The sequence below is a fragment of the Gallus gallus genome, chromosome 2 (assembly GCF_016699485.2).
Source record: "Gallus gallus isolate bGalGal1 chromosome 2, bGalGal1.mat.broiler.GRCg7b, whole genome shotgun sequence".
Lineage (NCBI taxonomy): Eukaryota > Metazoa > Chordata > Aves > Galliformes > Phasianidae > Gallus > Gallus gallus.
This window is the reverse complement of record NC_052533.1, coordinates 37078991-37106522: the sequence shown is the minus strand read 5'-3', so window position 1 is coordinate 37106522 and position 27532 is coordinate 37078991. Positions and strand designations below refer to the sequence as shown.

At 47.3% G+C, this 27532-nt stretch overlaps 3 protein-coding genes across 16 annotated transcripts in view; 1 reads left to right on the top strand and 2 right to left on the bottom strand.

The window, feature by feature from the left end:
• Window positions 1-7952: 7952 nt before the first annotated feature.
• On the bottom strand, window positions 7953-13036 carry RPL15 (ribosomal protein L15). 4 transcript variants are annotated; one of them, XM_015281571.4, is made up of 4 exons: window positions 12921-13036; window positions 11674-11855; window positions 10669-10805; window positions 8331-8687 (listed from the first exon to the last, which is right to left on the bottom strand). In XM_015281571.4, the coding sequence occupies exons 2-4, from the start codon at window positions 11843-11845 to the stop codon at window positions 8382-8384; spliced, it is 615 nt and encodes a 204-aa protein (XP_015137057.1). In that variant the 5' UTR covers window positions 11846-11855; window positions 12921-13036; the 3' UTR covers window positions 8331-8381.
• NKIRAS1 (NFKB inhibitor interacting Ras like 1) lies at window positions 12864-26195 on the top strand. Of its 5 annotated transcripts, none has more exons than XM_004939403.5 (4): window positions 13198-13248; window positions 13928-14123; window positions 19215-19456; window positions 21720-26195. In XM_004939403.5, exons 2-4 carry the CDS (start codon window positions 14030-14032, stop codon window positions 21957-21959), a joined length of 576 nt encoding a protein of 191 aa, XP_004939460.1. In that variant the 5' UTR covers window positions 13198-13248; window positions 13928-14029; the 3' UTR covers window positions 21960-26195. The 5 variants fall into 5 exon arrangements, with proteins under 5 accessions (XP_040552190.1, XP_004939460.1, XP_046794149.1 ...); XM_046938193.1 differs by having other exon boundaries at window positions 13914-14123; XM_040696256.2 differs by lacking the exons at window positions 13198-13248; window positions 13928-14123 and adding an exon at window positions 12864-13106.
• UBE2E1 (ubiquitin conjugating enzyme E2 E1) overlaps window positions 25967-27532 on the bottom strand; it is a 45139-nt gene continuing 43573 nt past the window's right edge. For all 7 annotated transcript variants that reach the window (XM_040696252.2, XM_040696253.2, XM_046938192.1 and 4 more), the window contains exon 6: window positions 25967-26743. In XM_040696252.2, coding sequence (XP_040552186.1) covers window positions 26646-26743 — 98 coding nt within the window. In that variant the 3' untranslated portion in view covers window positions 25967-26645. The remainder of the gene's footprint in view (window positions 26744-27532) is intronic.

The window sequence follows — 27532 nt, the reverse complement described above, 5'->3', positions numbered from 1 at the left end:
GTTTGGAGGTCAGAAGGTGCTGCAAGGCTGCAAGGTGCTGGGTTGCTTCAGGAGGGGCAGCATGAAAGGCCCAGTCAGACCTTGCATCCTCCTGGGTTAGGCCTAGTTGATATTTCATTTCCAAAGTGCTGTCTCCTCCGTTCTGCTAGGCTCTGAAGAGTTAAAGTTATTAACTGGTTTCAGAATAAAGTGCATTCGGAATAAATATGCTTTAGGATAAACCTATTAAATGGATAAAAATGCCATTACCAGTGGTGAAATACGATTGTGCGACCTTTTAAATAAATAAGCCTGCTATGCACCAAATTATGTCAGATAATAAGCTTTATACATGATAAAGTCATGCAGTGGTTCTCACTCTTCAGGCTCTCAGTGAAATATTGCTAGCCTTAAAGGGCTTCTGAAATGCTACGCTAAAGAAAATTGCTTCCAGCTATAAAACTTAATTGTTAAAACAAATGTAGTTTTCCATAAAATCCCGTGCAAGGCATACGTAGTGAGAGTGAAACCTTGCTAGAAACAAACCTTACGTATCCAAACGGCTTTGCAATACACAACCCTTCTTCTTAATATAGCTTAGATTCCAGGTAAATCTGGAATAACTCGATTGAAAGGAAAAGAGTCATAATCATGCAGTGTTAGTGTCAGATCAAGGTGATGTTCTCAGGGTCTTGGAAATGTGCCTGTGGGATATCTCTGGATGCAAATGTTGCCGTGGATCCAAGTGAATGCACACTGGTAATTCTGGTGCTTGGACTGTGGTGGCAATGCTGACCTCCTTGGCTGTCCTGCACGTGAGGGCTGTCTGCACTGCGCCTCACAGATCACCCAGATCACTCCTGATGCAGGGGTGTTCCTCCTAAGGGACATCCACATCTGATGGGATGGAAACAGAGCTGGATGTGATCAGCCTTGTGAATAAAGTCAGGCAGGCATTTAGTCAAAATGAGCTGCTAGCTTCACACGTGGCTCTCTACAATAAGCCACAGTAAGAGCTTTCTGGCCTAAACCATTACGAGTAAGAACAAATGAAGCAAATTCTCTCATTCATTCCAGTGATGATGGGTGAACTGACAAAATCTCCTGGTTTTTGTCAAATCATCGTGGTCAGTTCCTCAATTGTTACATGAACATCAGCCATCACTTGTAATTCCCAGCTAAGGTCTAGAAGACAACTCCAAGGGCTGAAAACATTTGGAATTCCCCTCCATAATCACTTATTCTCTCCAAAGGCAACGTCAAATAACACGTCAGACATTAACAACAGGAAGTGCTCCTGTTTGTTTGCGTTCATTTTTTTCCTGAGCTGGGAGAATGCTAACAGTTTTTGCTCAACCCATGGAGGAGCACTGATAATTTTCACCTACGCCCTACCCAGTACAAGCTTCAGGGGGCACTGAAAAAAAAACATGGCAAAATTCAAACAAACAAACAAAGCCAGCTTTGGCTCCCCAAAACAACAACAACAACAACAACAAAAACCCAAAACAGAAACTCTCTGGACCTTAACCATTGTAACTGCAGAAGAAACATGTATGATCTCCAGTAGTGCTTCAGCTGGATAGAGCTATGTGAGCAGGACTGTCTTGAAGGACTGCGTGGCATCATGAGGCTAGCAGGGAAATTTTATCTGCTCTTCCTGAACAACTGCAGTACAATGTCCAGAAACAACTGATAGGTCTGCTCCTGGCAGGAGCTCAGCTGCATCCCCAAATGCCTCCAGACATTTGCCATTGTGTTTCATTGCAGCTCCTCAAAAACGGTCAATTGTAAGCATAAATCTTGCAGAGCAGGCACATAATCGGTGGAGGAGGACAGCTGCTCATTATATAATCCTGCCAAATCCTTGATGCAGCAGTTCTCAGCCAGCAATCGTCTTGCTCTGAGTCATCCGGAAAGTCTCTCGCTCAGTGAGCTTCCAGGAGCAGACCATCAAAACAGGCTGTGTTTCCATTTCCCATTTCAAATTACAGGAGACACGTATGACTCAGGGAAGTCATTTGCTCCTCATCCACCTTCAGATGCTATCCCGTGCCCGGATACAGACTGCCTCGTGCTGAGCTGGACACCAGGGGAGCTGCTGGTGGCGCTGGGCTCACGGCTCCCCTGGTGCCATTCTCATGCAGGGCCTGGTGAAGGTGCTGAGAAGGACAATGCAAGGCACAGGGGCAAGGAACTCCTCTCTCTGCTTGTCAGAGAGCCTGAGGTGGCACACACAGAGCCAGATCTGCTTTTTATTGATATACCTATTGCTGACTCCTGTCAGAAGGACACCATGCTGTTACTCCGCCACTGGAGTGACCTGCTTGGTGGGGGCTGGGCACCACTGAGCACTGCATCCCCCATACCACACATCACCAGTGCGAGAGGCTTCATTAGCTCATGCCTTTCTTTCCTTTGAGGCAGTGCCAAGTGGTTATCTGAGCCTGTGTGGCAGCTCTCAGCAGGATGCAGCACACTGGCTCTGCCTTTGGGTGAGGAGATCCCCTGCCTCAAAGCTGGCCAGCTCGAGTTGCTGCTGCCCGGCCTCTCCTCCTTGCTGGGCTCGGTGTTGCCATCAAAGCTTGTGCACACAAAGCTGAGGGAGCTTATTTTTCACAAAACCAACTGATGTCATCTTTGGCAATCTCTCCCATCCTGAGCATCACCACCAAAATAACCCCAAAGAACTGACTCAGCAGCTGTGATAAAAGCAGGAGGAATGAGGCTGGTCAGGTTAGGTTGGCTCCTAGATGCTGGGAGCTAGTCCAGGGATACCTCTTCAAGAGACAAGGAAGGAAAAGATGGAAGGTAGTCCCTTCTCTGGTGCTCTTTGCCTCTGCGCACAACACAACTTCTTCAGCCTTTCCTGTTGTCACAGAGTTCCTACAGAAGGGCCGTACCAGTCAACATGCAAACTGTAACGCAGTTAACGTGACTTCAGGACACTGCAAAATTTGCAAAACACATCAGTTCTCAGTGTTCTTACAGTTGTTGAAGAGCACTGCCAGGATGGCACACACTGAGATGGTACCTACTGTAAGGCCAGGGGATTTATTAGCAATATATTTTAAAGTTTTCAGCCCCAGGTGTAAAGGACCATCCCTGGAGAAAAGAGAACTTCTGCATACCATTTTCCCATTGGGGAAAATTCCATTGGGGAAAAATGGGTACAAAACCAAAGCTGTGAGTGTAATCTAAAATACGTATCATTGATAAAGCACAGCTATCATCTTCCCACTACAAAGCATTGGCCTCAACGTGAAGACCTTGGTATCTCAGCATCAGGTCATGTCCTTTTTTAAGCCCGTTTCTATTAAGAAGGGACAATCAGGTGGTTAATAAACCACCTGTTAAGATCAGGAACTAGACACTGCAGATTAAATATAAGCAATCGAATAATATATTTTGAATAAATAATGAATGCATGAATCTACGAAAATCAAGAAAGTTCCTTTCATTTCTACATCTTTTCCTGAATTTCTGGTTGTTGACGTGCTTATCTCTGCCCTTGCATTTTACTGCCTAGCCAAACCTTCTTTTGTGTCTTCTGCCAAAAGACTGTAAGCAAATGCACTGAACACTGCAGCAATACATTGTAAACAGTGTGAAAATAAGATGGAATTTCCCATTTTACTTAGAAGCTTTACTGGGATGTCGTTGACCACACCTTGACAAAACTGCTGTGCAAATAGTTGCAAACGATGTAGCAAAGACATCACTTTTATATATAGCTCTGGATGAGCTGAAAACATAAAGCTCAAAACGCATCATCTACTCAGTGGTTTATAAAGATTGTGTAACCCACTATCTAAACTCATCTGACTAACAATGAAACCATGAGAGAGACAGGTGGTTTGTAACTGTGGATGAGCTGAATGGCCACAGTTCTCGTACAAGGAAAGGATTCAGATAATTGCTTGCTAGTCACATTAAAACAATGCTGGAAGAAAAATGTATGAATAAATGAATGAGTGAACACCGGATTAATGAGCTACTTCCTACACTTAGCGCGTGAGCTCTACTGGGATGGCAACTCATTTTCATTGCATGTGTGAATGCAATACAGTGTGTTAAGGCCTCAATTTGCATCTGCTGTTTTGGCTGTGACACACAGGGAGGCCTGGAAAGCAGGGTTGACCATCACAAGGAGCGCATTTCACAGTGTGTTTCTTAGCACCAGCTGAGAGCCATCCTTCTGCTTTGGGTCCATGTGCAGACTGACACTGTAGACCTACTAAGCTGCTGCTTCTCTGAGGAAAGTGGGGCCTGGCCAGGTTTGTCCTGTGGGCACTGCACCACGCCAAGCTTGCTGGCTGCTGCTTCAGCCTGCAAGGTGCACCCCCGCTCAGCCACGGCCGGGGTAGCAGTGGCAGGGCTGGCGGACTGACCCCAACCAGCTGTGCCTTCTGCTGCAGCACCAGCAAGCCAGCTGACCTCACCTCACCTCTTCCTCTTTTATTTTTGTTCACGTTCATTTTAATTCTTCTTCTTCTTCCAAGGGAACATCGCAGCTTGCATGAGAAGAGCCAGCTGGGGTCCACAGGTGTGCCCTGCAGCCCTCCTACAGCAATGACCCGGGTGCACAAGCCAAGGAGTCAGCTTGGTTAACAGCACGTCAACTGTATTTGCTGAAGCCTGGTGCCAGGCAGGCAGCATCGGAAGCCTCGAGGGGGCTACCTTTGATCTGAGAGCACTTGAAGTCAGCATTGATCTTAACAGAGTCAGATTGTAGAGTCACTCATTGACTCCCACTGAGCCCCCTGTTCGCCAGGATACCCCAGCTCTGCATTTCTCTGAATGATGGAGAGGTGATGGCATTGAATGAGACTAAATATCATCTTCATTACAAAAGAGCCTTTAATTATATGATATCATTGAATAGCACTCGATACCGAAGAAAAGAATGTTCTTTCAAATTTCAGGCAGTGACAAGAAGAACTGGGCGCCCATCCTGGCTTCCCCAGGGGCCTCTTCTGGCGCATTACGTTGGAGCATGAGAGACATCAAATTAGATGTTGCATAAGCAACACAGCCCAAGCACTTCCTAACTTCGGGGAGCAAGGCTTTGCAACCTACACACTCCGTATGTAATTATTAAATGGGGGCTGATTCAGAACCTTGACATATGAAGATAAGAATAGCCCACGGGCTCTCCATCCTTTTACACGTGTATAGATTTCAAGCAATTACTTGGAGAGGACTGGATCAAAACACCGGTTGTTGTTCAAAGCCACAGAAAAGAGTGACCGGTTCAATTCCAAATTGCCTTTTTTTGTGGCCAAAGCAGCATTTCCAGCACTCTGGGTACTTCAGCATGACATTCTCAGAATGATACCTGTATGTGCCACGCAAGAAAAGAGCCTTTTGAGAGCAAAAAAGGGTGTTTTTGCCATCTTGGAGAGTGAGTAAGAGTAGGAATCAGGCTTTATTTTCAGCCCAGCTTTTTGATTCACAGGTGGACAAGACTGCTCACACACAGTCACTTCTGTCACTGGATTGAGACTGCTGAACAACCACTGCATTTCAAGGACAGAGATGTCAGCAAGTCCAGACACCACTCTCCTCTGCTGCTAATTGCTTCACTTTAAGACCCACACAACATCAGCAATGACATTCAAAGACCTGCTGCTGCAGGGAGCTGAGTGCCCCTCTGCCAGCACCTGTGCCTAATGCAGGCAGCACCCAGCAGTCCGTGCCTTGAGACATGGCAGAGCCAGCCAGGCCTTCTGCCACACACAGCTGTCCAACTGAAAAACTCCCAGAGCTGCAGACAATGTATGGAAACAATTACACTCACTGTTGATCAGTACAATCTGCCCTTTTCAACTTAGCTGGCGTCGCCAAGTGATGAGCACACCTCTATGAGCCACATGGAAAGGAGTTTACTACTTGCTTGCTTAGAGAACACGCTAAATTATGCAATCTGTTTCAATGCATCCTGCCCCCTAGGATGACAGAATTAATTTTGAACAGCAGCTGAAAAAAAGGGTCAGATCCTCACCACCTACCAAATGCTAATTAATCCACGTGGTTACACAAATGCGAGATCCACTGTCTGGTAAAGGCTTACAGTTGGCCATTTTCATCAGCACCTGAGATCACGCTGAAATAGGCTGTTGGCATGCAGCCCTGTTTCTATGCAGTTTAGCTGTGATACTCATTTTGTCCTGCCTAGGAAGGAGACAGCTCTTTTAATTACATCTAAAACATGCTTGTTCAGAGCAAGAAATAAGCAGTCCAGCAAGCACAGAGATGGTTTGGAAATCAGTTATAGGACTCCTTGGTGCTTAAGTGAAATTCCTGAAGCTTCCTCTTCCCTTACCACCCCCACTGAGCTACAGCTAAGTGTTCCAAGCAAACTCCTCAAGTTTAAGGAGGGCTGAACTCAAGAGGCTGCCTCTCGCTAGGACAACTGCTAAGCCTCAGCTGAAACTCAGGAGGAACAGATTTGCACTCTGTTGAGCTTACATAGCAGGTTCAAAAAAAAATCAGCAGTTAATAAAGGCAGAAATCACGTAACCTCTCTAAGCCAGGATTCCGAAGCTGCCAACCCCTCCAAACAAGATTTTCCTTTCTATCTTGAAAAGGCAAAACATCTTCTAATGATGTCAATCATTTGCCTTTCCTCTTCACACAAGTGCTGTGCTGCAGTTCCCCCTCCTTCCAACCCCAAACACTAAGTTAAACAGAGCTAAGAAACTTCCAGTGTGAGAAGATGCTAAGGCAGCCCGAGTTCCTGGAGGCTTGAGCCGTACGTCCCCTGACCTCCTGCTGAAAATACCACCATCTGTTTCAAATTACTTAGCCTGGCTGGTACACGTTATACCCTTTCACATACATCTTTACCAGCAGACTTCAATGAACTCTCTGAAGGGGACAGTACTTTCCCCTCTAGTTTGAAGTTTGAGAAGCTACAAGACTGTAAGGGAAAAGGCAAGTTTAACTGAAGACAACGCCCCTCGCACACGCTAGCAATTTTGAACTCTGGCAAACGATAAGCATTAGTGCCAGCAGCTCTGTCATCTGGCACCATCTTCCCCATCCATAGCAAGGGCCATTGAACAGCTTAACGAGCACTAGATGAGTGTCACTGAATCCAAAGCTGTTACCTTAAACAATAAGATGTTGGCCTTGTACCACTTCAGCCCTTATACCTTAAGAAACAGGGAAGCACGAGTCCTCTCTCTGTAGTTCACTCTCACTACGCTCAGGGGAGACCTCATTCACTGAATTTGCTGATTAGTTCCTTCATCACAGGAAAGGTAAAAAACAAAATTAGTAATAATAACAAACTTGTGTCTTTCAAGGAGCAGATAGCACTTTTTAGCATAACAATGTTTTGTTTGCCTGAGCCAAAGAAAACAGGATAAAAGGATTGCTCTCAAGTTCTTCCTGGATTGAAGGACATGCTGCCAAGGAATCTCTTCTTCAGATTACAGTCCTCCTGTTAAGAACTAAATCAAAGAGCAAATGAGTAAGTACTTTTATTTCTCAGTTGAAATTATTGTTTTTAATTCTTTTCCACACAACCCAGTTTGAAACCCTGGCAAAATATAAGCTACTCTGGTCTTCTATCAACCCTGTCTCCCATCACTACATATCGGCAACCTAAAATATATACTTTGAATGTCATCCAAATGCAATTGTTTCTATCACCTACCCATGCAGAGGCAATCTAAATGCAGCTCCTGCAGAAAAATATTGTTTTTATATCAAAAGTCAGACCTAAGACACTCTGCAGTACAAAATGAGTGACCTGGAATACCACACAAATGAACTAATACCTTTGTTACAGTAAATAGTAAAATACTGCACGCCTCAATGAAGAGAGTGAGCTGCTCCTTTTCACTCAGTGCTCTGTTGGTTTAGCCTCTGTCTGCAGATAAACAGGCTCAAGATCTGTTTTCATGCTGAAGACAAAAAAAAGAAACAAACAAACAAAAAAATCAAACAACCCAAAACAGAACTAGTAAAATCTAACTGTCATTAGTATTTAATCACCTATAAAAAATAAACCAGTAATTCCAGTTTACATCTCATTGCACACGATCAAAGCGGGCCTTCAGTTTTAACACAGGACACAGCGACACCCATCAAGGGACAGTGAAGAAGTACACTCAAGCCACCAGAACAGGGATGTGGACCAAGACATCAGGAGTTCAACTCACACTGCATCTATCTTTTCAGCCTTATCAAAAGCAAAACCCATCACATTCTAGGTTTGAGGTCCAGAATCCTCACAAATACCAAATTACATTTTCAAAAAACCTTTCAATATATAAAAGCAAGCGGATTTCGGAAGAATTCCACACTTCCCCACATAAAGCAAGAAGGAGCAGAAGCACTGGTTCAATTCAACAGCCCACATCAGCTTTATTAGACTGCTGTGTTTACAAGAATTAGCGGTAGCGGTGCAGCTGCAGGGTATTACGCCTTCTCCAGGCAGCACGGCGTGAGCCACCAATGGTATGATGGAATTTGTGGCCCTTGCCAAGACCACGGCTCTTCCTCCCGGCTGACGTCAGCCCACGCATCTCTCTGTGCTTGTGAACGGGCTTGGTGATCCACTGGGTGTCCGGGTTGCGCCGGATGGCCTTGTGGAAGGGATCGATGAGGATCACCTCGAAAAACTTGTAAGTGGAATCTTCACCCACCCAGTAGGAGTTCAAGACTCTCAGAGCCCCACAGTGACGGCCAGCACGCTCCTAGAGGAAAACAATAAGTGCAAAATGCTATAAAACCATGGAAGCAGAGGCACTCTTCATGCAGAAGGATACGAATAACCCAAACCTAATTTTTTTTCTAGAATTTTTCATTTGCTCTGAGCAAAACGCTCTCCTGAAAAGAACCACACAGTCTCCGGCAACAAAAACACCTGAAAAAGTCATGTTTAAAGAAATGCTGTACTCAAAAAAGGCTGCTGGAATTCTTACGTGTGACAGCTTTTAAAGAGTGTCATGAGGAATGCATTTGGTTGACAAAGTAAAGAACTGTTCCACATGCAGAAGAGCCCCGTAAGCAAACGCAGAGCTAAAACTTAAGATCAGGAGCCACACTTGGGGCTGTGGAACACTTCTGAAAATCGTGAAAGACCAATCAACCTGAATGCCCAAAGTTATTGAGGAAAAAGGCCTGGAGGACAGAAGCCCATATTGATAGGAAAAAAGAGGAACAGCTGATGTAACAAGCCTTCAGGATGCTATTCCTATCCTCGGCTGTGGTTAGAAAGAAACAGTCCTTGTTTAGGAAGCAAAGCAGAAGATAAGTTGAGTTACAGAACTCCATCTGCCTCTCCTGTCAAGACCTCCCCTTTTCACCCTGGGACATTATCATCATCAGTACAGATGCATCCAACCTCTATCTCAAACCTATCACTACAGATGTCCACCAACCACCAGCTTACACCCTCTTGCATATTTCATGTATTTTCTTCAAGCCCCTCTCTTTCTCTAGCATGTGGCAGTAACACATCTGTAGCATTAAAAGACCAGTCACCCTCAACTAGCTTCTATGTGGGGATGACAGTGACAATCAAACTTTGGCATTTCTAGAACACTTCTATCTGAAGAACAGAAGCCTTCTAGGAGAACACAAGCCAGATTCACAACATTTTGGACTAAAATCAGAGGGCCAACAACCTCTTCCCATGAGCTGTCACCACAACCAAGCAGACATCAGACATTTGGGCATTGCATATACAAAGAGCACACCATGAATACTCAGAACAAAGCTTTATAATTTAAACTCATTACTTTTGTTAAAAGAATAAAAAGAAACAGAACCGTAACCACCCTGTATGCAACTTCCAGAACCTCGCTGAAATACGAATGCTTTTTGCTTCTGGGAAAAGCCATCTGCTTAAAGATGTACAGGAATGGAGAGTGCTCATTGCCTTTACAATGCCTCTTTCGGGCAGTGCTGATCAGTACTGCTCTAAGCCTTGCACTTTGTTTTTTCCCCATACCTGAGAAGTACAACTGCGACATTATGAAATTGAACAAAGTCCTCCTGGATGGAAAGTCTCCATTTTCAGTATTTTAGCAGCTATCAACGTGGTTTAATAATTGAAACTACCCATCTTCAAGCTTATGAGCTACCAGAGATACTTTTAACTTCAACACACCTGTGGCATGCTGTTTTCAGGTGGTATGATACAGCTAAATACACTGCACAGTACTCCTACTATACAAACAGGTGCTACAGTCTTTAAGACAGGAATTTACTTGTGTTTTGTGAGAGGACCATTGTCTAAAGCTGGTAACACATACATCATGGTAGGGAACATAAAGGCAGGATTTAGCGGTGACTGCAGTCACACAGTTTAGCATATCTGAATTTCAATTTCTCACACCCAGCCCTTTGTTTTTCAGGCCTTTGTCAGCCGTGTGTCTTTCATTACAAGTATTGCAGCACGCCTCTGAAAGAGGCATACCCCAGAAACTTCAACAAACCACCTTCACGGTTCTTTCCACATCCCCTACGTGCAATGTGTGAATAGGTTTCTCTCATATGTCTCAGTACAGCTTTTCAGGACATTCTGGTGCTCTCCTGCCATCGATATTCAAGATCTTTTACCTAATACATTACAGAACAGTTACTGGTTTGGTCACTAAGCATTTTCCACTTTTACAGACTAGGTGTGACCTCTGTAACCCCAACTTTCTGAGCAATAACCAAAACAGTCACCTCTGCTACAGACTGCAGACTGCGGGCAAACTTCAGCTGGTTGACACCGTGATGCACAGGCTTCCCATAGGTTGCACCTTTTGGGACAGGGCGCTTACGACCACCACGGCGAACACGGACACGGTAGATAACATAACCTAGAAGAAATGGCCAGAAGAAATGGGTTACTTCCATTATGATGGAATAGAGCGACGTACCGTGGTCAGGACTTTTTGAGTTCCAAACCAGAGTTCAGAGCACCTTTCCATTATGCATTTCCATATAAATAAAGAACACCAATGCCACAACACAGAGAAAAAATCCACCCCGAGCCCCCACCCCCAGAAGGCAATAGAAATCACCCCAAAACTGAAGGGCCACACAGTAAAAGCACCACTCAAAAGCACTGAAGCACAAGTTACCCATAAACTCTACTGAAACACGAGGAAATGAAGCAAACCTCACAAATAGGAACAGAAGCTTATACTCTTTACTTTCACATTATAACAGAGAACAAACACGGCGACTTGCTTCAAGGATTTGCTCAAGTTAGGATGTCCACTTTCCCTCAGTTAGTTTGTTCCTCTGATCAGTAACTGTTTCTTAATGACCATAGAAATTAAGTAGCTTTATCCACCCAAGCACAGACAGGTATCAAGTCACTTGTGACGGCCTGGCCTGAGGAAGAAGCCCCCCTGCTCCAAACCTACCCTACTAAAAACACTGGGCAATGTTGCTGTAATAAGGCAGCACAAGGAGAATTACAGCCTGAATCCACACGATCTTCATCTGCCCAATTGGTCACAGGGGATATTAACTCAAATTACATGAAATACAGCTTTGGGCTGTGGGCACTGCTACTAAGTGAATGTATTTGTAAGTTTATTTCATTCAGGACACTTCAGGCTTTTCCAGGACATCCAAGCTTCTCATTTTGTCATTCTACTACCATTTACAGAAAGAAGCAAGATGCCAAAACCACGGTCACTCCATCACGGGGCACTCTTCGTCTCCTTGTCTCGTTACCTTGCTTGGCCTTATATCCCAGCCTGCGAGCTTTGTCTGGCCTGGTTGGCCGGGGAGCGCGATGCAAAGCGGACAGCTGGCGGTACTGCCAGCAGCGGACACGAAGGAGGAAACGCATCACATCTGACTGCTTTTTCCTCCATAGCTCCTGGATGTACTTGTAGGCACCCATGTTTGGTTACCTGCTGAGACAAGAGATGAGTGAAAAAAGGGCAGCAAATCCGGCTCCAGAACTGCACAGCTTCCAATAGAAAGATACCGCACTCAACCATACACGCAGCACCACAGGTACATGACGCACCTTTATGCTTTTTTGAATCATTAGTGCACATGGTAATATGGCTCATGTTTAGCAGCCTGCAATGAGACACACAGCAGTTACCACTGTCAGGAACTGTCATCCATTTCATAGAATGCTTGGGGCTGGAAGACACCCTAACGCCCATCTGCTTCCAACCCCACTGCCATGGGCAGGGCTGCCACCCACCAGGTCAGGCTGCAGAGCTCTATATAACCTGGCCTCAAACACCTCCAGGGATGGGGCATCCACAGCCTCTTTGGGCAGCTGTGCCAGGGACTCACCACCCTCTGAGTGAAAAATGTCCTATTTCATTTTCTTAACGTTTGTAAAGAATGTATAAGTTGTTCTTTAGTGTTGAACTCTCCAGCTGAGAAGCTACTGCCCCGTGAATTGCACACATTATCAGAATGGAGAGTTAGCACCTGACCCATTTTAAATGCTGCTCTTTGAAGAGGAATGTGACTGTGAGAGGCCTAACCTTTACTATTAAGATGGTTTAAGAACCTCCAGGACCTGCTTAGCTCTCACACACCCGGAGCGCTCGGATTCCAGCAGCTGGCAGATGTAAGTCAGCACCATCAAACCACCACTCAAATCACAATTAAAAACAAACAAACAAAAGGTTCCTCGTGCGAAAAGCACCCTACGCTCTTCCCTGTGAATTAGCCCAACCGCAACCGACCTCCCGCCATCCCATTTCGGTGTTGCATCACGCCACGACCCGTCGCAAAGCTGCACACCAGGCGCCTAACGAAGGCACGCGGCCGGCCCGCCCTCGCAGCCCCCTCCCGCCCCACGCACAGCCTCCCGCCCGGCTGCCTCCGGCCCGCAGCCCGCGATCAAGCAGTACGGCGAGGCGCGGCCCACAGGCCCCGCACCATCCCGTCGGGCCCTGCCGCTCGCCCGCCCGCCGAAGCGGCCGTATCCCGCTCCGCCGGGGCCGCACCGCGCAGGGCCGGCAGCGAGGCGGGCAGACAGACGGCGAGGAACGAGGATGGGAGCGGATGGAGAGCAAGCCGAGCACAGACGTACCCGGACCCGATGGCGCCCGACGCCGGAAAGGAAGAAGCCCGCCTCCCACACCCCCTTGCGGCGGCACCGCACTTCCGGCGGCGGCCCCGGCGCCTCACGGGTAATGTAGTCCTCTGGGGGACTCAGCCGCACGCCTCGGCCGCCCGCCGTCCCCGCCCCGCCGCGGCCCCGCGCCAGCCAATGAGCGGCAGGGGGCGTGTCCCGGGGCGGCTCAATGGGGCGGCGTGGGACGCTGAGCCCAGGTGTGCGCTCGCGCGGGGGCGGGGGGCGCGCGGGGCCGGGGGCGCGCGGCGGGCACGGCTTGGGGCGGGGGGTCGGGGCGTCGGGGCACGGGCAGCGCATGGAGCACCCCCGTGAGAGCCCCAAACCCGCCGGTTTGGGCCGTACGAAAGCGCTTAAAAACAAATCCTACAAAGAAGGCGTGAGGGTTCCTAAAAATAAAAACGACAAATCCTAAAATGAAATAAAACATCCTAAGGGCAAATCTTGTCGGCGCCTCAGTCCCCGTCCCGAGCCGCCGGCAGCCATCCTCTGTGCCTGTCTGCACCGGCCCTGCAGCACAGCAGCGCTGGGGCCTGGTGCTGGGGGCTCTGCTGTCCCCATCCCGGGGTGGCAGTGTTCCTGGGTGGACTCGGGGCTCACTGAGGAGCAGAGCGAGAGCCAGGCCTTCCCTGGCCACAGCCACCCCCTTCCGACCCTAAATGTGTGGCCTGCAGAGCCGGTGGCACCGGGATTGCTCCCAGAAACGTTTCCACCGGTTCCCAGTGCCACACTGGTGTCATTGGCCTGGCAAGAGCCCGCTGGCTTCTGCAGGCTGCCCGCTGGGCTCGGCCCCACTCACAGCCTCACGCAGACCCCGAAGCCTCAGCGCTGGCTGCCCCGTGCCTCTGAGTGCAGTGCCTCCCAGTTCTGTCTGTGCAGGCCAGAAGCGCCGTGTGCGTGTCCCACACGTGTCCCCGCCACTGCCGGCCCCGTCACACGGCTGCGTTCGGACGGCGCTCGCCACCCGCTGGCCTGGGGACGATGGGGAAGGGCTACAAGGTGGTGGTCTGCGGAATGGCGTCTGTGGGGAAAACTGCCATTTTGGAGCAGCTTCTCTATGGAAAGCACACTGTTGGTGAGGCGGTTTTACCTTTCTTTTTGTGTGTTGTGTGTGTGTGGATTGTTTCCTTGGGCAGAACGTTGTGTGTGGACCCAAAGGTGGTGACCCTGAGACACTCACTGAGCTGAGGGAGGACAAGAGCGTGGCCTGGGCATATCTCAGGGCCTTCTCTGGGACTCGTAGGCCCCTGTCGCCTTCTAGAAGTGGTTTGGAAGAACCCTTCTGTGGTGTTCCCAGTTCCAAGCTACAGGAGTGCTTATAAAGAAACGAACACAAAAGCAGATGCTGTGCTCGCTGCCCATTTACATGAGGAGTATGCAAACAAGAAATATGTTGTTCCCTAAAAGATCAGAATCATAGAACCACAGAATGGCTCAGGCTGGAAGGCACCTTATAGCCCACGCAGTTCCAACCCCATGCTGCAGGGCTGTCACCCACCAGCTCAGGCTGCCCAGGGCCCCATCCAACCTGGCCTTGGGCTTCTCCAGGGATGGGGCATCCACAGCTTCTCAGGGCAGCCTGCACCAGTGCCTCAGATGCTTTTGGTGCCTGAAAGGTAAATAGATATGATATTATTAGTAGAGAGACTGCTTAGACTTCTGTTACGCTTTCTTAGAACTTTACTTGGCTTGGTTTTGGCTCATTGTTAATCAAAGTAGTGGAAAGGAAGGCAGCTCTGCTTTAGGTCCCTCTTTGGGCTCCAAAGGCTGCACAGGGGGAGCATGGAACCAACCCCCCACGTATCAGATGAAGGGCAGCAAATGGTGCCTGCAGGCGGGGATCTCAGGGCTTTGACAGAAGGTGTCCAGCGTCTGCTCTCTAGGCTGGTAAATTCAATGCTGGGGTGAGCTGTTGTATAAATATTAGGATTTCTAGCTGGCTGCTTGGCAGGCACCGTGCCTCTAAAATGCGCGGATGGGAGGAATTTGCTTGCAAAGCACGACACTGAGCTGTATGCTAATACCCTTGTTTCAAAGGAGGATTTCCCCTAATGTTGCAGCAACACCTGCTTCCAGCATCCTACCAGCATCCTGCACGGCTCCCTGTAGCTCTCAGCACAGGGCTGCAATGCCTGCAGGCTGTGAGTTTTCCCTTGGCCCGCCCCTCACCTGCCCTGCCAGGTGACCCTCAGTGCTGCGCTATCCCTGCCTCCCTCCGCTGCTCCCCATGCTGAGCCCCAGGAGCTATTTCTGGCTGCTCCTGAGCGTGGCTGCGGTGGCATTGCGTAACAGCAGGATGCTCACTGACATAACGGGGGAAGGCCGCGTGCATGTCCCCGGTCACTCCCTGATGCTCTGCCTGGCTTAGCGCTGAGCGGCACAGACCTTCCCCTCCTCTCCCAGGAGCTTTGCTTTCTGTCCCCGTGGCTCTGGCATCGCTTTCCAGGGCTAATAGCGAGCCACAAGCCTGTCGGTGCTAGCGAGCCTGCTGCTGGCTTGCCTTCACAAAGGAGTGGTGGCACAGCTGCTGCAGGAAGTGATTAGTGTCCTCCGAGGTTTCACACTGCTATAGTGAGCCCTGGCTTTGAGCCCGTGCTCCTGGCTCTGCGTTGAGAATGGCGCTGCAGGCCCAGCAGCACTGCGGGGTTTTTCCTAGGAAAGTTTGCTCTTTTGGCTTGCTCCCTGGCTTGTCATGGATGAAGTCCCTACATGGTCAGCAGCTAGCACTCCTGCGAAGGACATTAAACTGTTAGCGAGTGTCCAGAGGAGGGCTGCAGAGATGGGGAAGGGCCTGGAAGACAAGGTGTGTGAGGGGTGCCTGAGCTCCCTGGGTTTGTTCAGCCCAGAGCAGAGGAGCTGAGGGGAGGCCTCATGGCGGCTGCGGCTCCTCACAGGGAGCGGAGGGCAGCGCTGAGCTCTACTCTGTGTGACAGCGACGGGGCCGAGGGAACGGCATGGAGCTGTGTCAGGGGAGGGGCAGGTTGGATATCAGGAAAAGGATGAGGTGAGTCCTTGGTTGGCAAAGGAAGCTGGTCCCACCTAACATCAGTGGTACCTGGCACTGTATGCCCCGAGGGAAGTTACCGGCACAGCTCTGGCACGCAGAGTATCTGCAAAGAAAGAAGGTGTTTTTCCTTCACCAGTGAGGGCTTAGAAAGCAGTATTCTGCCTTGGGAATGCCTCTGGTACCTCAACCTGTGGTGCAGCTGTTCAGCTAAAGGGGAGGAAATGAGAACTCTTCCAATAGAAAACACTGTTTTCCTTCTCTCTGCCTCCTGATTGCACAAATAGCTGTATGGCCGGGTTGCTCATGACCAGCTGCTTCAAGTCGTTTAGCTAGCTGGGGATGAAAACTGTATGTTACTGGTTAGATCCCACAATCAGAGAGAATTAGCCTTGTCAGGCCTCAACTTGGGGGACCTGGGGTTTTGGCTGAAAGACTTTGACAGCTCAAAGCTGTGGGGGCTCATAAACCAAGTGAAACATTCATAGACCTTTGTTTCTTAAATAAATAGAGCTGGAGTCAGCTTTGGCTTTTAGAAGTACATGAAAATGGAGATGAGCTTATGTAACAGAAGGTCACGGCCATGGCTCTGGTTGGTGGGACCAGTACGTAACTAGCAGCTAAATCCAGACATGTCAGCTCCTGTCGGTCCAGCTCCAAAGACCTGTCCAGCTCTTCTCTGACTCGTGTATTTCTTCATCTTCAGTCTAGCTTCCAAAGAAACCATGACCTTGATGGCTGTAATGCTAGTTCCCCTTTTCCCCCATGGCTTCCAAACCTGAAAGCTGGCTCCATTTGCCCATTCATCTGCATCGCAACAGTGGATACTTACAAATCTGTTTGGGTAAGTTTAGGAAAAACGGTGGCAGGAGAGAAAGGAAAGCCACCCGTGCTGTGGCAGCCTGTGGGCAGCAGGTCCTGGTGGAGCTGCCTTCACCCCTGGCAGAGGGGCAGGCAGGACAGCGGGGGATGCCCGTGAAGCTGGCAGCGTGGCGGGGGAGATGGTGCCAGGCACCAGGCTTCCCTCATCGGTTGTGCTGCGAGTACAACAGCTTGCCCAGCACACGTCTGAATGGAGGTCAGGAAAGTGTTGGGATGGGATGTGCTAACCAGAAGTGCAGATAGCAGTGTCAGCAGGATTTGGCTAACGCACAGTCTGGGCTTTAGAAGTAAAGCCTAGAACAAAGTGACACGGGTACGACTGAAAGCTGTGTCTGTTGAGTAACCTACTTGCAGTGCTTCCTCCCCCTGCGTGTGCAGGTGAAATTTCACCTCTGGAAACTGATCCTGATGCACGAATTCCAGGTCCTTCCGTCCCATCCCCCGCTCTGCCATTGAACATCAAAATTTGTTGCTCTGTTCTGCTGACTCGCCTCGCAGGTCTTAATTTTTCCTCTTCATTTTCAAGGAGGATGTTAAAAGACGTAATTTCCACTGCTACTTTTAATGCCATTAGGAAGAGACTGTCACAGGAGAATGTGGATATATTAAAGACTGCTGAATTACAGCGCAGCATTTAGGTGATAAAAACCTGCCCAACGTTATTCATGGCTTTCTAAAAAGAAAATGCAGGTACTTATGGTTCATTCCTTCTTGCCAAAGCAGTATTTACTATGCTAGATTCTTCCTTGACCTGTCTGTACAATGAGATGAAGCAGAGCAAGAAAAAAATAGTGCTATATCCAGAAGACCTACTTTCATCTTTAAAAATGCCCTTGTAACACATTCTCCAGCTGCACAGAGTGTGTGCACCCTTCCTGTTTTTATTAACCTTTGTTTTGTTCTGCTCTTAGTTGTGCTCTTGCATGCTAGCATGGCTATATTTGGAGGCAAAATAAATTAATTGGTTGCAAACCTAATAAGAGTTTTGATCTACGCAGGCTGCACAAAGAGGGGCAAAGAGAACAGCTTGTGCCACTTTCCTGCTCAGGAATGCTGCATATATCATGGGAAACGATGCGCGTGGGTGGAATTCTTTAGCTTGTTTGTCAATGCAGAGTATTTTGAATACTGTCACTGAATATAGCAAAATCCTTATTTTCACAGGCCGGATAATCCCTCGTGTTTTCTTAAACAATGCACTAATATGGTCCCCTTTTGGCAGACAAAGGGAACAATGCGGTGCTCATTACTGTAGCCCTGCACCAGCGAACAGTCCCTGTGTATAGGAATGCAGTGGAGGCAAAAACACGCAGAGGGTTTATGTGAGTTCTTCAACCTAACCCTGAAAGTAACCCAGCTGCATTATGCCGTTTGTTGGGACCTGCAGCCATATGGACCTGCATCCAGGGCGACCACGAAGCTAAGGAGATCCATGTGTTTTCAGGGTCTGGCTTGGAAAGTAAAGTTTTAATTAATTCAGAGTAAGGTACCTCATATTACCTCCCATTTACCATGGGGAGGGGAAGGAAGGAGAGCCAGTATGCAGATAGTTACCATGGAGCAGGTGATATATATGGGAGCTGGATACCTCGTGCATGCTCTTACCCTGCAGTAAATGAGCTCGCTCCTATTAGCAAATCTGAGTCATGTTAAATCCCTAAGGGGTGGAAAAAGCTCACTGTGTGTTTGGGTAAATATAGCACGCAACTTTGTTTGCATACAAACATCCTCTTCCCTGTCGGGCTTAGTTTCACTTGTTGGTTAGTTGTACCACCGAGGCACATTCCTTTCCAGAACTGCTCCTTTGGCTCCTGCTTCTGCAGTACAATCCAGCCCAGCACAAAGCTGAGGAGCAGGCCCAAGATGTCAGTACTTGCCTCTCTGGTGTTCCTTGGCTGTTCTTCCCTAAGGGTATGTTTGGGCAGGCCCATTTGCAGTGTGTTTGGCACAGAGCTGGTAGTCTGGGTGGCTGGAGTTTGGGAAACCTGGGGGAAGAGCCATATATCTTATCACGTCCTGTGCTTACATGTCGTATAGATTAATTTTACAGGCTCGTATATTAGATGGTTGTATTTACATAGTGTCACTACTGTAAATAGCTGGCGTGGTGATCTATGGATACAACCCTTGCATGACAATGGAGGTCGAATGCAGGTCAAATCACCCTGGAAAAATATGAGCTGAAAGCTATTGCAGGGTAAAGTTCTGCTGCACCACAAGCATTTATTATGGCGGTGCTGTTCTTACGCCAGCTGACCCTTCCTGCTTGTTTTAAAACAGGTTTAGAAGAGGGTGCCACAATGGAAGATGTGTACTTGGCATCGGTGGAGACGGACCGAGGTGTGAAGGAGCAGCTGCGGCTGTATGACACCAGTGGTCTGCAGGAGGGCGTAGAGCTGCCAAAGCACTACTTCTCTGTTGCCGATGGCTTCATTCTCGTGTATGCCATCACCAGCCTCGAAGCCTTCCAGAGAGTTGAACAGCTCAAAAAAGAGATTGATATCTTCAGAGACAAAAAGGAGGTAAATGCGTGGTGCCACAGCAGCTTGCCTTGTCGGCATATCAGTGATAGGAAGTAATGTTACAAAGCGTTAAGGTTGGACTCTGTAAAACTTGCGTAGAAAGGAAAACAAATGTACCCACAGCCTTGGGCAATCCAGCCAAGGGGAGCTTTCTCATGCTGGGGAAGCCTCATTCACATGCTGTGCTGCTCAAACAAGTCAAGTGTTGGGTTTTTTCTTACTTCCTCTCCTGCAGCTAAAATCCAGTTAGCTGAATGCATCGGTTTGGACACTTATGAGTAATAAACCATATGGTCTACAGCAGTGCAGTTCTTTTTCTTTTCCTTAGGTATTGTACACGGGAAGTCAAGTGCACAGGATAATGTAACGAAGGACATTATTTTTGTTTGTTTTGTATTCACATACTTGATGGCTTACAAACGAGTGTAATTGACAGTGGGTCTCCCAGACATTAGTCAATTGGCAAAGCGGCTTTAATGTATCTTAACAACCATATTGAATCAATTCAATTGTGTGAAATGACTGCTCTATTTTCCCTTAGAAAGCAGCTAGTGTTTTCAGCTGACAGTGTTCCAGCTTAGCTAAACAAATATAACTTGCATGTGGCATTAGCATTAATGGCTTTTCTTACAGTATCTTTGTGTTCTCCAGTAGCTTTCCCTGCTAAATGTCTTTAGCCTACAGCTCTCCAAATGTCTATTTTATGCTGTTTAGAAAAAGAAAAAAGTGCATGAAGAATTAATTGGGTAATGGTAGGGAGAGACTTTCCAAAGAGTAACTTGGGCAGTAATCGCACAAGTACTGCAGGAAGGCAGGCTCAAAGCTTGATGGCAGTCAAAAATGGAGGCAGAGAGGTATGTTGGCTGGTGGGGCTGACGTGAGCTGCACACTGTCAGGGTACGGATGTCAGGAGTATGGCAGTTGGCCACAGCCACCCAGCAGGACCAGGGGAGGTGACAAGCAGGACCTTTTCCCAGGCGCTGTGTTTCTTGATGGTGACACAATTGAAAAATAGTGGTGCCCACAGCAGGCTCGATAGGTCAGTTTTATTCTTCTGATTTCTATTGCATACGAAATACTCTCCGAAGGTGAGAGCAAGAGTTCTTAAGAAAGCACCAGCAGCCCTGAAGTCTCCGCAGCCATAACCAGATTCAGGATGCATCTCCATCTGTGGTGCCTCTGAGCTGACAAGCCTTTGCCCCACCAAGCAGCACAGCCCCGTGCCATGCAGCCGGGGACGGAAAGCACAGGTGGCAGCCTCCTGCCTCTCCTCAGCATGCTCCTTAAAGTGTGGCCAATTTTTGTACTGAATGGAGATTGTGTTCTCTCACACTGGCAGAGTTTGACCATAGGCAAAATTCAGTCGGTAAAAGTACTGGAAAATGATAGCTTCTTACAAAGGGGAGAACGCCAACTCAAACAGCATGGGCTGCTGTAGGAAGGAAAGGGAGCCTCAGAGCTCACAAGAACAGGACAAACATCTCTAGCTGGAGAGAAACGGGAGACATCCCAGAGTCAGACTGATGAGCAGGAAAGGGCCAGCGGGTGTGGCCATGGCCAGAAGCCCAGTCCTGGGGAGAGGACTTCATTACTTCTGGTTTGCCAAACCACCTTGGAGTGCAGAGATGAGACCAGAGTTCAAGTAAGGACCTTGCACTATAAATACAGGCATGATTTCCCCCACTGACTGATGCTGTTAAAACATTTTTAGAAAGTGGTTAAGTTAAACCAAGCAGGAATGGTAGCTCTAAGGGACCACATTCAGTGCTGGCTGGAGGAGAGGCAGCAGCAGCCCCAGGGCTGTCTATACCTGCTGCCTGGGGCTGGGACACAAACAGGCTGGGCAAAACCCTTGTATCCACGCCTTCCCTGCTGCCATGTACTGTTGTCATTTCTCAAGCACCCACAGCTCTGACTGATGCAGATGCCACACTTGTGTTATTTCTCTAGGGCAGCTCAATTGCAAAGTAAATAGAGAATAGGACTGTTTAACTTCTGCTCTTTTAGGTATGGCTTCCCTTTAAGCAGCCCGTGGGCTAAATCTTGCATATCTTATGATTAAAGCAGCTCCCAGGCCACAGGTAGACAAGGCAAGTTTGAACCCCTGACCCTACTTTTCCAAATCATATGCAGCTTGCCTTGTGCCAGCGCTAAGTTAAAGAGCAGGCCTGAACTGTGTTGCTGCATGTCTGCTGTTTGTTTAAAGGCACCGTGAATGGTGGATGTTCTTTACACAAAGCTCACCCGTTGGTTTTATTTGTAGGTAACAGTCATCGTCTTGGGAAACAAAATGGACCTCCTGGAGCAAAGACAAGTGGAAACAGAAGCAGCGCAGCAATGGGCAAGGGCTGAAAAAGTGAGACTGTGGGAAGTGACCGTGACAGATCGGAAAACACTGCTTGAGCCATTCACCTTCCTAGCCAGCAAACTCTCCCAGTCCCAGAACAAATCAACGTTTCCCTTGCCTGGAAGGAAGAGCAAAGGGAATAACTGTGATAACTAAGCTCCCTTTAATGCTGTCTGCTGTAGCCAGGTGCAGCCTAAATCCTTTCTATGCCTTTTGCTTCACGCGGTTTCACTTAAAGCAATAATCTCATTCAGCAATAAATCAGCAGGCTTACGGCTAAGAGGTATTCTTCCTTCTCAAGGACTTGGCTGGAAAAAGTCACTGCTGGTAAAGCCTTAAACAGCACTTAATGACGGGAGCTATCTTGCAACAAGGCTGAGCAGGGGAGAAGAGGGTGGGAAAGAGGCAGGGCTCACCTCTTCTGCAGGGGCTTAGACTGTCCCTGGGTACAGCCACAAAGGGAAACAACCCTTTGGATCTATGGCAATTATTCACACACACAGCTACCTGTAGTGAAGCTGTAAACGTGGCAAGAGGATATGTTTGAAACAGCAGCAGTCCTTTGACCTTAAGCAGGGAGCCCCTTGGCCACAGGGTTTTGGATACTGCAGGGGGCTCAGGTCAGGGTGTTGTTGCAGGAATAGGGTTGGGGCAGGAGGAGTAAATACGAACAGATTTAGATGCCAGAGCTCTGTTAGTGTCTGAAAGTAAGAAAAGAGGGACACTGTCTCCTGGGAGATCCTAGGCCAGATCTACCCTAATATGAAGCTTGTCAGCAAAGTCTGGCAAGTAGTGCCTTCAGCTCGGGAATTTATTTGTACAAACCAGAAAAGCTCTCACAGCACTCATTAATTTAACTGTGACCTGATGGACAACATAGCAGTATAAAGTTTTGTTCCAACGTGTCCAGTGCAAATCAGTCACACTGACATAGGTGCTAATTTTACTTAGAATGGTATGGAACAACTTGGTAAGCAGGAGGTACCTCACCGGGCTCTGCTCAGTGCTTTGTGAAATACTCCTGCCCAGCTAGAGAGCGAAGCCACAGCAACCCACAGCCTGAACAAGCCTGCAGGCTGAAGTACAGCCAGGACAGAGTGCTGCACTGCTTGGTGAGAGGGGCTGGGGAGTGCAGGTTGTTGCCTGGTGGGATCAACCTCACAGCAAATGCACAGAGATCCCTGTACAGATGGCCTCGGTCTTAACGTGCTGTACATCGTACAGCAGCAGGAGCACAGCTTTATGCGCTGGATTTGACACTCCACATTGATAAACCTGTTCCAGGTCAGCCTGTTAGCAAACCAAATAAAACTGACTATAAAGGTATAATGAGTGGCTGTTCCCAAAGTGAGGGGCCAGCTTTTGGCCTCTAACAACCTTAATACACTGACAGCAGCTTTTCTTTGTATTTAAAGGCAGGAGCGGGGAAAGAGAGCAAACTGAAGTACTCTGTTCCTCAATTTACCATGAGATTAATGTTGCTTTGAACAAATATTGAGAATTTCATTGTGAATCAGCAAAACCACGAGCAATATTTGCACTGTCATATCATAACTGCTAAATAGTGTGCATAATGATCACAATTAGGCTGTGTGCTTATAGCACTGCTCTTCCCGAATCCTGGCAAATAAACTCTGTCAGCATTACTAATGCCAGAGCAACAGCACAATCCACTGAAAATTAAGCAAGTATTCCTACCTTCATAATGAAGCTAGACGAAACTGTTTATGTGCTTTGCTCAATACAGTTTGGATTGCCGTGGCCACCAAGTCAGATAAGAGAGCAATTAGGAATGAGCAAGCCCCTGTAATGCCCTGCTAGAAACATACAATTGCCTCCGTTGCAACACTGCAGCTGAGTAAGCACTCCAGCACGACCTCCCCCAGCCTGGCCAGTAATAGTCATCGTCCCCAGTGATGCTGCAGAACAACACTCCCTCCTCACTCATTTCCTACAGTACACGTGTACTCGTGGTCCTCCCCACCCAGAAGACTGCATGCACAGAATCTGCCCATGTGCTTGGGAAGCAGGGCGGCTTCGGAGCAGCAGCGGTTCACCTATTTGCTGCAGCTTTTCATCGAGGAATCGGTTACCTTCCTCCTCTTCAGCTTTGCAGAACCACTCACCAGGGAAGGACTTGATTCAGCTATGTATCAGTCAAAATACAGAACACCTCTGCTAAGCACATACTGTCACCGAGGCTGACCCCTGAGCCAAGGGAGCGTGGGCCAACAAGTGAAACCAGTTGGAATTAGCTTAAATGGTGGCGATGGAAGGAATGGAGACGACCGGTTCCTGGCCAGGTGTGCTGGAACAGACGTCACCTGTGGTCTGCAGGGGCTGGGTCACACAACTTGCTCACTCACCCCCTGGACACTCAGGACTCGGCAACGCTTTAAGAATAGCAGAGGAAAAGGGATCTTTTAAGTGACTAACATTATGTTTCCAAACAGGTTACGTAAAGTCTAACGTGTTATCTTTGATTTAGTTAAACCCATTTCCAGATCATTTTGGGCATCTGCATAAACAACCACCACCCATTGTTTTATTTAATAGGCTTACCCTGATGCTTTCTAAGCACTCAACTGCCTTTTCTAAATAGCACAGTATTTTATTGGCCAGCAATAGAAATGGCAGTTTCTCCTCTGCAAACAATCTGCACTCGATGGCTGGTACTGAGTCAAAGTGAAACTCACCGTAGTGCAGTTTTACCTTGGGTTAATAAGTAAAGTACATCCATACAGGGTATAAAGTAATAGTGCCAGGGCAGGAAATGTATTTTGCCCTTTGTTGTTTCAGTGATTCAAAGTCTGCCCCAGGTCACAAGGATCATTGATGTACTACAATGCTAGACAGTCCCTTCACGAGGGGATAAACAATTAAAAAGAAAGAAGGAAGGCAGGCAGGCAAATTGAACCTCCTTTCTCCGTTTGTTACACTTCTGTCCACCCTAAATTAGCTTCCCCCCCACTGTCAACTGCAAGAATTGATTTGGCATGTACTGGTAGCACAAAGCAAGGAACAGACAAAAACCGACAGAGGTCGTGTACATCCTCACAGAGTGAAGGGGAGGAATGAATGAATGTAAGGGTCCCTTACCAGAGACGCTCCTGGTGTGATGTGCCTGTACAGCAGTGATTTTTCCAGGCTGAGCTGAACAGTGTGGGAAGCCCCACACCAGGACACAAGTTGTGTTGAAAGAAGACAGTTTAGCAGATGAGGCTAACATCAGACCAGTACCCACAACTACCCAACACAGGAGAGGTTCCTGTACTTAGACTCCTTGGGACCAAATTGGATTTGATCTTGAAATAGATATGAAGCATATAAAACAAATTTACGTTGTAAAGTACAAAAATAAACCCGTGAGAACAGACGAACACATCGCACTCAGAAGAATGTCGCAACGTGATGCACTTGCCATGTGAAAATGAATCTGTGCTTCCGGCCTTCACCTTAAGGGAGTGGTCAAAAATGCCACATTGATACCTAACTACCCTGTTGCCACACTCTTCAATGTGCACACCATATCTCTGGGAGATAATCTTTCGAGCTAGTTAAAGGATATACAGGCTAAGCCTCCTTTATGGTGTCTTCGTCTGGCTTCCCAGGATGCTACTCTTTCTCCTCTTTGACGTGGAAATTGATGACTCCATCAGACAACCAGGAGAATATTCTCTTCTTCCTCTCTCCTTCTGCCCATTACTTATGCTCTTCCTATTGTATTTCCATATAGTGCAACACTCCTGAGAAGACAATGCCATGAAAACTTGAGCAGAAGACTAACGAGGGGCTATAGGAGCCTGTGTAACACCTACACAGTGACTGTGTTGTCATTCACTGTATGCTCGTCTAGAAGTGTCTTCCCAAAACAGAAGCAGATGGCGCACTCACCTGCAGAGCTCACTTGTCTTTATACGGAATGCAATCCCTGAAGAGCACTGGGAGACACAGTTCTGGCAGAGTGATAAAGCAAGGCACTAACACTAAGCAGAAGTCTCTTCTTCTTTTTTTTTCTTTTTTTTTTTTAAACATCTTTTTATTAGCACAGTAACAAATGCAGACTTAAGTAGCCCACAACATACAACCAATCCACTGAGTGACTCCTATCCCACGCCTTACAATTAGACAGCTTAAGGTATTTCACTACAAGTTGCCATTAGTCCTGATTAAAACCTTTATTCTTCTCACAAAGATAGATTGGCTTATAAAATAATACATTAGCTACTTCTCATTTCATATATGAGGCCATATATCCCCCTCTCCGTATCACAGAACATGAGATGACAGTCTTTAAAAAGGATTTGTTAAATACCAATGCGCCCTCTATAGGGGAAAACAATCCCAACATCTTTTTTACAAAAAAAAAAAAAAAAGCAAAACAAAACAAAATGAACAAACCCAACTCAGAACAAAATAACCCCTCCCAAACCAAAAACAAAACAAAAAGCAAAAAAAACAGTGTGTAGAGTCTTGAAAGGACTTTTACATAAACGCCAACATATGTACCTGTACAAAATTAAGCTGTTTTATCTTTTACATATTGCGAGCAAACTGAAAACCAAAGAAACCTAAGTTTACATTCTTCTCGGTACTATATGTGAGCTAATATTGCTGAACTAATTACAGTCTTAAAATATGCTATTCCCAATTCTAGCTGTCTACTGTAGCAAGATACCTTAAGTTACAACAACAAAATCTTAGGAAATAAAAGACTGAATAAAATCTGTTATAGAAATACCCTACTCTTTACCAGCACCCTCCCTCCCTCCCCCCCCCTTCAAAATCATAAGCAGCTCTTTCCATCACAGACAAATAATGTAAGTTTGACAGAAATCCAATTTATGTAGCGTATCTTTTGGTCCATTGTCTGGCCATTCTGTCATGCTCTGCTCTGTTAGTCATATACTGAGTGGCAATGCTTCCAACCAGGGGGTCAGCTGAAAAGGAAAGAAAAGAAAGACCCACTTATTTCAGAAGAGTGTGAATTTAACGCAAGGGAATAAAGACAAGGACATCACAACAATATAAACAGACTGAATTGATGGTCTGTATCTTCATCAATTTGTGTTTATTTATGGTAACGGATAGGTCTATTGCTTGATGAAGTGGGAAACGCTAATTGAAGTTTTAAGGAGTTTAAAAGACAACAGCCCAACAGTCACCCAATAGTTATATTTTGCATTCCTGAAAACTTTCACTGCTTCATGTGTTCGTTTTACCTTTTCTAAAAGTGCCTGGGACATACTCACTGCTAAGTGTACTTGTATTGACATAAATCTGGCTTCCAGGAAAGATCAGATTGCAGGGAGTGGTTTTATTTCTACAAAACAATTATTTTATTATACATAATGCAGCATGAACTCCAGTGTTTCTCATCCTGTATAGACTTACATAGGATTATGACCTCTGAAATTGACTTTGTAAACAAAGGCATATTTCCCTTAACTCATGTCAATAAGGGATGTGGTTAGGGAAGCAGAGGATTACTTTTGGCATAGCCGGTCACCAGTTTTAAATAGATGGTGGAAAGAAAAAGGCTAATCCAGTGGTTTTTGCAGCTGCTTTTGTGTCTCTCATAGCTGTTACCGAGTTACTGCAGTTCTACAGAGCAGCAAAGCGTATTTAACCCTCATGCCAAACGAGGGCAGGTTTAGAAAGGGAAGGAGCTGTCCCCTGCAGGAGGAGAAGCACAGCTTTCCCAGCAGCTCTGCCTGCGGCACAGGTGG

Coding starts and splice junctions, on each gene's coding strand:
- RPL15 (XM_015281571.4), bottom strand. CDS start 11,845: ATGGGTGCCTACAAGTACATCCAGGAGCTATGGAGGAAAAAGCAGTCA. Junction 10,806..11,673: donor GGGATATAAGGCCAAGCAAG/GTAACGAGACAA, acceptor CATTTCTTCTAG/GTTATGTTATCTACCGTGTC. Junction 8,688..10,668: donor GTCTGCAGTCTGTAGCAGAG/GTGACTGTTTTG, acceptor GTTTTCCTCTAG/GAGCGTGCTGGCCGTCACTG.
- NKIRAS1 (XM_046938193.1), top strand. CDS start 13,221: ATGGGGCGGCGTGGGACGCTGAGCCCAG. Junction 13,249..13,913: donor GCGTGGGACGCTGAGCCCAG/GTGTGCGCTCGC, acceptor AGTGCCTCCCAG/TTCTGTCTGTGCAGGCCAGA. Junction 14,124..19,214: donor CTATGGAAAGCACACTGTTG/GTGAGGCGGTTT, acceptor GTTTTAAAACAG/GTTTAGAAGAGGGTGCCACA.